The 8,527-nt window shown below is 52.0% G+C and overlaps 2 protein-coding genes across 2 annotated transcripts; one reads left to right on the top strand and one right to left on the bottom strand.

Moving 5' to 3' along the window:
• Nucleotides 1-440: 440 nt before the first annotated feature.
• Nucleotides 441-2,012, bottom strand: TSSK3 (testis specific serine kinase 3). The gene is made up of 2 exons (XM_023529301.1): nucleotides 1,842-2,012; nucleotides 441-1,169 (listed from the first exon to the last, which is right to left on the bottom strand). The coding sequence occupies exons 1-2, from the start codon at nucleotides 1,984-1,986 to the stop codon at nucleotides 505-507; spliced, it is 810 nt and encodes a 269-aa protein (XP_023385069.1). The 5' UTR covers nucleotides 1,987-2,012; the 3' UTR covers nucleotides 441-504.
• Nucleotides 2,013-2,444: 432 nt separating this feature from the next.
• Nucleotides 2,445-3,441, top strand: FAM229A (family with sequence similarity 229 member A). Its single transcript, XM_011357852.2, has 3 exons — nucleotides 2,445-2,727; nucleotides 2,808-2,954; nucleotides 3,176-3,441. The coding sequence occupies exons 1-3, from the start codon at nucleotides 2,474-2,476 to the stop codon at nucleotides 3,276-3,278; spliced, it is 504 nt and encodes a 167-aa protein (XP_011356154.1). The 5' UTR covers nucleotides 2,445-2,473; the 3' UTR covers nucleotides 3,279-3,441.
• Nucleotides 3,442-8,527: the final 5,086 nt, after the last annotated feature.

Genomic DNA, 8,527 nt, shown 5'->3' with positions numbered 1-8,527 from the left:
GAGCGTGGGGGATGGGAAGGGATGGGGGATAGCTTGGGTCCCAACGAAGTCCCTTGTCCTCATCCCAGACTCAGCTTGGCTTTTGGGATGAGGAATGGACAGGGCCCCCAACAGGCCTCTCACCAAGACAAGGAGTCAAGAGGCTGATTCTGCATTCCCAACGCTTCTGCTTTTATTTGGAAAGGAAGTTGCAACAACAGTGGCTCCAGTTGCTCTCGCTCATTGTTCTCCTCTCCTCCCCCTGTATGTGTAAATTTGGGGTCTATTTTAATTAACTTTAAACACCTGTATGAAAATCACTCATCAGCCATAATAAAAGGGTAGTCTAATGAGGCCCTCTGGTTCCATGAAGATCTTTAAAGGGAAAGAGAAGTAAGGCTTGGGAGGGTGTAGGTAAGTTTTAGGATAAGTAAACTTAAAGTGTAAAATATATATAACCATTTTAGAAGCGGGTTTTGGGTTTGCTTTCTCCCCTGCTTTATTGGGGAGGACTTGCCATTGCTTTTATGAAGTGCTTGCTAGCCATGGATGCCAACTAACTTCTTCAATTGAAGGCCGGAGGATCATGTCTGGTTCCAGGAGCTGCTTGAGCAAGTCCTGGCATTCGGCCGAGATGCCCAGATGAGTGGGTAAGGACACCCCCTTCTGCTGCTGCCACAGCATCTTGGGGATGTCTGTGTCATCAAAAGGTAGGCTGGCACAGAGCATCACGTAGAGGACGACACCCATGCTCCAGACGTCACCCTTCTTGCTGTCGTGGGGAATACCCTGTAGCACCTCAGGGGCGGCATAGGCCGTGCTGCCACAGAAGGTCTGGCTCAGCTCCCGGCGTGACTTGGGCAACACCTTGGCGAAGCCAAAGTCAGTCAGTTTCAGGTTGAAGCCCTGCAACAAGGCGTTCTCACACTTGAGATCCCGGTGGGCCACACCGCAACTATGGCAGTAGCGGATGGCCTCAACCATCTGACGGAAGAGGGCCTTGGCCTGGCTCTCAGGCAGTGGTCCCCCATTCAGCACGCAGTCAAAGACATCCCCTCCTTCAGCCAGCTCCATCACCAGGTAGATTTTCCCGTCGGCAGACTCCAGCATCTCATACACCTGGATGATGTTCTTGTGGTCCAGGGTACGGACAATTTGGAGCTCCCGAGGCAGGAATCTCTGGATAAACTCTGAGGAGACAAGGGAAAAAGAGATGGAGTATCAAGTCCAGAGAGGCCTAACTCCTCCCTGCTGTCTCCTGCCTTCCAGCATCTGCCTGCCTGCAGGCCCACCATGTCTGGGTCTAGTATCTTGGTTCTGTTATTTCTGTAGTTAATGTATTATTCAAAGGAAATACTCCTTGCCAACCTCAGGGACTGTTGTGAGTAGCCTGTAAGACCACGGACATCCAAGTCACTGTGGGAGTTTTAGACAAAACCATCGAATCTCAGTTATGAGGCCTGATTTTCCCACAGCTTGATGAGCCAGTTCCTTTCACCCCTGCCTCCTGACCCACAGTTCTTTCCATAAGTCCAGTCCCATTTCTACCTTCCTGTCTCCACACTAGTTCCTGCCCTCTGGTAGCCCTGGCCATGGCCTCTGACAATCTGTTCCTGTGGCAGACTCAGGTTCTGCCTCTGAGGTTCCTTCACCACCTGGCATTTTTTTAATCTTGGATTTTGGAGAATATGGTATTTCTGGACTCCCAGCATCCCTCTGTTCCCCGCTGATCTACTCTAGAGCCACAGTCTTGCTTTCCTTGGTTCCAGACTCAAGGGGAGGAGGGAATGATCCTTCTGACCAAAGGAAGTGCCCACCCACCTTAGCCAGCCCACCCCTCCTCCAGAGGGGACCCAGCTCACCTTCTGGCCCTCCCATCTTGTCTATAATTTTAATTGCCACCTTTCTTTGGTGTTTTTTGGAAAATGCTTCTTTGACTTTTGAGTAGGTCCCTTCCCCAATGGTCTTGCCCAGCTGGTACCCATTGGAGAGCAGAAAGTCCTCCATGCTGTCTAGCGCCTCCTTCCTTCCTATCACCCTCTCAGCTCATGCTGCCTCTGTGAGGCAGCTCTACTCCACCATCGCCCTTGGCCCGGTCCTTTTCCCCCCAAGGACTTCATCCGCAGCGGCCCCCAGCGCTAGAACATTCTCCGTCTGGACACAGCAGCCGCAGGTGGTGGAGAGTGAGAGGGCCAGACATTTTAAAACTCTGGCCCAATTGTGATGTAAATGTTGTGTGACCCTTGTCCAAAATGGGTACCCCTACCTGTCCTCACCAGCACCACCACCAAAACCAGCACTAGTTAAGTCACTGCCGCACCCCCGCCCCCACGCCAGGCAGAGGTTTGCGGCTCCACCTGGGGTGGGGGGAGCACTCCGGGTGTTGGCGCTGCCCAGGATGCCAGCTTCCTTTTTATGGACACCGCCTGGTTGTCGCCGTCACCTGTGCCCCTATCAGCAGCTGGGGGTCTGCACCACCCGGTCTTAAGGCGCCATGGCGAGAGCCCTCCAGCTTCCCGCTTGCAGCCGCGCTAAGTGCTGGGGCGGCGTGGGGGAGTTCCCTGGCGAGAGGAACGGGTTCTGTGAGGTCAGCGCGCCGAGGCTCCGGTCACAATGCACCCCTCCCCCTCGAGGCCCGGGCCCGCGCGCCGCAGACACCTGCCCGGCCCCGCCTGGACCGAAGCATCCTCCCGCGGCCAGGGCTCAGGCAGCTGCTTCCAGCCTGGGACCGGCCTTGGCCTCCGGCAAGTGAGCAACGACCCAGGGGGTGGTACTGGGTGTGGGCACCCGGCGGCCCAGGAGCTGCCTGACTGCCCATCCCTACGCAGAGTGCCCCGGGGCCTGGACATGAGTGCCCAGGAGCCCCCGCAGGGTCGGAGATTCCCCATTGAGGCCGGAGACTCCCCTGGCCTTGCCGCCGCCCCTGAGTCCCAGGACAGCCCGGAGCCGGTAGCTACCGAGCACAACCCAGTCAGGTGAGCCAGCGCCCTTCTCACGGCCACTCCGGTGTCCTGGACAGCTCTCAGCCTGCTCCCCATCCCACTTTCCATCCCCAGACTGCCCCCTACCCTGCCCCCGGGGAGGGCCCCACTTCCACGCCCGAACTTTGGGGACTCCCGGTGCATTCCCCGCATGCGTCCCCAACAGGATGGGCCGGTGCCCTCCTCAGAGCCCCCTGTCGCGCCACTTTCTCCAGGCCGCTTCGACGCTGCCCCGGCTGCCACTGCCTGACGCTGCTGCACGTGCCCATCGACGTCTACCTGGCCATGGGCGGGAGCCCCCGGGCCCGCGCCACCTGAGTGCGCCTGCGCACGGCGGCTCCGCGGGAGCCGGGCGGGGGCGAGGCCCGCTGCGGGCCACCACGCTGAGGTCGCGCGCGCCGAGCACGAGACAATGATGCACATTTTAAAATAAAAGAATGATGCACATTTTAATAAAGCACAGCATAAACTGTTCTTTCCACTCCGGCCTGGCCGTGTGTGTCTGTCCCGTCGGATCAGGCCCTCTGACTGCTCCATCCCATCCTATAGTACCTTCCCTTCTGCCTCCTCACTTGGATCCAGCCCCAGTGCCAGCCCTTCCTGGTCCGATTTCTTCTAGCCAGGCGCCAATCCCTTTCCCCCATTTCTTGCTGGTCATGACCCCTTCCGGGACTGCTCCCGCAGGGCCCTGCCTTCATCATTCCCCACCCGCCCACTCCCTCTCCTTAGTTCTCCTGTGGAAATCGTATTTCTTTCTGGACTCTGGGGGCCCAGAGAAGCTCGGGATTGGAGAGTGGGCAGACAACTTAGAATAAAGAGAATGACCACACTACACACCAGGTTCATTTAATTCTCCCAAGATGGAATTAGGTTTTGCTACCTACTGTTTTGTGACCCTGGACACCACTGGTTTTGTTAGAACAGTTTAGGGGCTGCCCTGTCCATCCTGAGCCTTGTTTCTTCCTAGCACTGGTGGCACCATAAAAAGATTGGGGAAGAAGTTTGAAAACTTATTTCCTATTCCTATTTTACAGGTGAGGGAACTGAGCCTTGAGAGACTTGCTGGGGGTTCTACAGCTGATAGGTGATGCTAGCACACTCCTGTGTTCTCAGACTTAATGCCCTAAAAGCCAACCGTAGGAGGGGCTCAAGACACGAAGCTGACTGGAAATGTAATATTTAAGTTGAATGAGTATTTTCCACTTTCTAATTTTGATTTAATGAACCTATGTTATTTCAATATTGAAATATATGTAACACAAAGATCAGGTTCAGGCTCCTGTCCCCTGAGACTTAAGTACAATTCACTCGGTATCTTTCAAAAAAAAATAAATAATAATAAAAAATAATAATAATACCCCTTTCCTAATCCACACTGGGTAGAAGCCCAAGACATTCCAAGAGCACTTCAGAATCCCACGTTCACTCGAAAGGTGACTTCTTGACTTCCACATAAAATGCTCTCTCAGGCAGTGCCAAATGTAGGAGGCTTATTGAAGGAGAGGATGTTTGCCAAAAAGAGTCTACTTTGAAGTGAAGACTTTAGACTTGACCATTCAGCTCCTGGTCCTTTAAACATCCTGGCTCTTGAAAGCCCCTCCATGCTCATCTTTCCCATTCACCAAAATAATCTCTGGCTTCAGGCCCTAGTGCTGGCTTCTCTCTCCTCCCTCACCCTTACCTCCTAGAGAACACCTCAGAGATTCTCAGTTCTTCTATTAAGTGAAATAATTCAGCTGTTTCCATCCCCACCAAACTCCATGCAGGCCCTACTCAGCCTAACAACTCATGCTACTGCTCTGCAGAAAAAGGGCCTCCTTCCCCGTAAATAGTACTCACCGTCTTCAGGAGGCCATTGTCATTTTAGAGAGAAGAAAATTACTGGGCTCTATATTGATAGGATCTCTCTATTGCAAGCAACTGGTTAGCTTAAGCAAAAAAAAAAGCAATTGTTTAAGTGGCTGGGAAGGATATAAGCTAGTGATTAAAAGAAGACCTGTAGGAACTAGGACATCTGTCAGTCTGGAACCAAGGATTCAACCCCACAAGGACTGCCCCATTGCCCCCCTCTCAACCGTGATTATCTCCTGGGCAGGGAACACGGCTGCAGCATGTTCCAAGAAGGGAGAGGTGTTTTCTTCCAGTCTCTGTATACCTTCCTCTGGAGGGACATTAATGGGCCCTTCTCAAATCACATGCACACTCCTTGGGCCAGTTACCATTGTCAGGGAGATGGGAGACTATGATTGACCAGACTGGGCCACACGTAAGCCTTCCCTTGAGGTGCAAGCACAGCCAAGTGATTGACAGAATCACCGGAAAATAATGGGTAAAGATGGAAAAAAAATATTCCAGAAGCAGAGACAGCTTATGCAAAGGTTGGAAGCCTGGGTATGCCTGAGAGAAAAAGAAGCCTAAAAAGAAGGGGTAGAGAGCAGCAGGTACCAGGTTGTCGACTCTGTTCCATATCAATAAGGAGCCTTGGCAGTGTGACCAGGTGTCAGTCCTGTGGGTTCTAGTACAAGCTTTGTCCCTGACTCAGACAATATAGGTCTGCCAGGCCTATGCAGGGCATTGGGGATTCAGTGGTGAACTTGACTGCCATGGGCACTGGTGCTCATAGAACTCACAAGGCCTAGCAATGACCTACTGGGAGGCCTCACTCCGGCAAGACTCTTCCTTCAGGGTCCATTTTCCTCATTGGTAATAAAAAAATAAAAAGGCACCAGCTGATCTCTCCCGACCTTGCTAGCCTCAAAATGTTCTTTCCCATTCTTCCTTTCTCTCCCTCACTTTCTTTGTTTCATCTTCTCAACTCTCCTTTCCTTTAAAAAAGATTTATTGCCATCTCCCATGTGCTTGGGTGGTGAGGGATGCAAAAATTCCAGACATACACATTGTCAATGTGCCAGACCCTGGAGTTAGTTAGCTCAAGAATGTCCATGAGCAGGGGAAAGGGCATTTCAGGTGGAAAGAATACTGTGGGCGAAGATATGGAGGCAGGAAAGTGGAGGGCAAATTTAAGGAATTCAATCAACTTCACCAAATACTTACCTGGGCCACACCAGGTGTTGAGAGCCCAGGCCTGAATCTGACAGATAGATCCCTTGCCCTTGAGAGCTCAGAACTCGGGGGATCTAGGGATGAGTTCACAGAAGAGAAGCTAGATCAAGGAGGCCTTGAGTTTCTACTTTGTTCTGTAGGTGACAGAGAGCGTAACAGGCTTCAACCTGGGTCATTTCTCTCTCATCTCCTTTTCCATTCTGTTCTCTTTTGCTTCTTCCTCTTTCCCCCTGGAAAAATTACTGGCTTAAACTCTAGTCTTGGGTTTGAGTCCTGACTGCTATTTACTAGCTGTGCAATTTGGGGCTAGTTACTTAACTTCCCTGAGTCTCCACTTCCAAATCTGAAACATGAGATTAATGACATCTGGTGGAAGGTTTCAGTAAAGTCCTGAGTACAGCACCAGGTAGGAATCTCTGGAACAGCTAGCATTTGATGAGCAAGAGAGGCTGCTGTTGCTGTTGCTGCTGCTGCTGCTCCTACCTTTGGCTTCCAGGGGCAGCAGAGAGCCAGCTAGTCATGTCCCCAGGGGCTGGGTGCTGCCCAGCCTTGGAGAGCATTGGGGAATCCCTCTTGCCTCCCTCTGCCAACTTCCCATCAGTTCTGCTTAGAAGCCTAGGAACTTGATAGGGGGGCATGTCCAGGGGAATCCCCAGGTGATAAAAGCAGAGCTGCCTCCCTCACCCTAGAGGGTAAAGCTGTTCCCAGACCCCAAAGTTGGACCCACAGATCCCAGTCTTATTCTCTGAGCCTGAGGAACGGGGAGCAGCCCAGGAAAAGGAGGATGCTCAGATCACTGCCTTCCCTGACTTCTCTCTCAGACATCTTATTAACCAGCCCCTCCCCAAGGGGCCCTTTTTAGAAGGTGGGGCAAAGTACAAATGGACCCCCCAGGTTACCATGGAGATGGCAGGAAAAGGGTGTGTGTACTGTATCGCCATGGCAACAATTGATATCAGTGCTACCCTTTCCCACTGCTTGATATGATGGGGGAGAGCCACCCCAACCATGGGCAAGTGCCCCACAAAGCCTCTTCCCCTTACTGAGCCAATCAACCAGGGGGTCTAGAGGCTTAATATAGTGCAGGAGTTAAAAGGCACAGACTCTGATGTCACTCATACCTTGGTTCCAATCCTCCTTTGGCCTCATCGTAGCTGTGTGAATTTGAACAAGTTCCTTAACCCCTGGAAGTCTCCTATGTACAACATGGGTACATAAGTTGTGGGCTTCCAAGAGTTAGTGTGAGGATCTCGGGGGGTCATGCAGGTAGTTAGGCACTGGACCAGCTTGTGGGAAACGTGCACTGACATTAGGGACTGTCAAGAGTCCTGGGACCTGTCAGGAAATTGTGGTACTTCAGATATAGACTCATAGCCTCTAGAAGGCTCCCGAGACTGCTAAGGATTAGGCCTCTAAGATTGACCATCTCAGAATGTGGGGGTCTTAGGTTGAAACCAGAGACAGTGGAATTTCCAGACTCTGAGGAAACCCCAGATGTCATATCCGGACTCTGACTCAACTTCCTCTTTCTCCTCCCCTCTGCCTCCTCCTAGGCCTTCTTAGCAGCCTTCTACCTCTTGGGCCTCCATCTGCTTTTCTAGGAAAAAGTGTGGATGAGGACACTGGAGAAGACATCAGGTTATGCAACGCCAGGTAGACCAGTGGGTTGGACACCACAGGGATGTTGGTGTCCCAGCTCCCACTGGCTTCTCCCTGCCCATTCTTGGGGTAAGTGCACCAGAATCGTTCTCATTCCCTCTCTCTTCCCCAGCTCCCAATCCAGGTGACCACAGTCCATTCTACTCTAATTCTACTGCCACCTCCCTGAATCAGGCCTCCATCACTACTCATCTGGATTACTCCAGCAGGCCCCTAACCAGTCTCCCTGATTCCTTCCTCATTTGATTCCTCCAGTCCAGAATTATTGTATAAAGACTGCAAACCCAGCCATGTCATTCTCTTATTTAAATCTCATCAATGGCTTCTTTACATCACTTGTCCAGCCACCTGGACACCCCTCAGCTCTTCATAAAACATTCTTCCCACTTTTAAGCATGCTGTTCCTTCTGCCCGGAATAGCCTGCCTCCCAATCTTACCCTTCAGACCTTCACCAATTGTCATTTCTCAAAGAAGGCTCCTCTGACTATCTGTCCTTCCCCTCCCATGGGACCTACTTGCCCCACCATGTACTTACCTACTCCTTTAACCCTGTTGAATGGCTGCCTGCCCCATTACACTATGGACTCACTGAGGGCAGGGGCCTGTGTCATATTCATCCTGACATCTCCAGGGCCAAGAATGGGAGGGCTCAGGAGTCTGTGAATGTCTGCAAATTAAACTTGCTAGTGAATGACTGCTTGATAAATCCACAGAGGAGAGGCCACAGTGCTGTGAGGAGAAGGAAAAGCAGAGCGAGCTGGGAGGGTCTGGAATGGCTTCTCTAAGGAACTGACACTTGAACTGAGATGAGAAGCAGTTACCCAGGCCAAGATATGGGGGGTGG

This window comes from Pteropus vampyrus, unplaced genomic scaffold, assembly GCF_000151845.1.
Source record: "Pteropus vampyrus isolate Shadow unplaced genomic scaffold, Pvam_2.0 Scaffold36, whole genome shotgun sequence".
Classification (NCBI taxonomy): Eukaryota; Metazoa; Chordata; class Mammalia; order Chiroptera; family Pteropodidae; genus Pteropus; species Pteropus vampyrus.
This window is presented reverse-complemented; position numbering and strand designations above follow the sequence as displayed.

What these genes read in the sequence shown, in the direction of transcription:
- TSSK3 (XM_023529301.1), bottom strand. Translation starts at nt 1,986, where the DNA reads ATGGAGGACTTTCTGCTCTCCAATGGGTACCAGCTGGGCAAGACCATT. An exon ending in CAAGATGGGAGGGCCAGAAG is followed by an intron (nt 1,170 to 1,841) that starts GTGAGCTGGGTC and finishes TTGTCTCCTCAG; the next exon opens with AGTTTATCCAGAGATTCCTG.
- FAM229A (XM_011357852.2), top strand. Translation starts at nt 2,474, where the DNA reads ATGGCGAGAGCCCTCCAGCTTCCCGCTTGCAGCCGCGCTAAGTGCTGG. An exon ending in CCGGCCTTGGCCTCCGGCAA is followed by an intron (nt 2,728 to 2,807) that starts GTGAGCAACGAC and finishes ATCCCTACGCAG; the next exon opens with AGTGCCCCGGGGCCTGGACA. An exon ending in ACCGAGCACAACCCAGTCAG is followed by an intron (nt 2,955 to 3,175) that starts GTGAGCCAGCGC and finishes CACTTTCTCCAG; the next exon opens with GCCGCTTCGACGCTGCCCCG.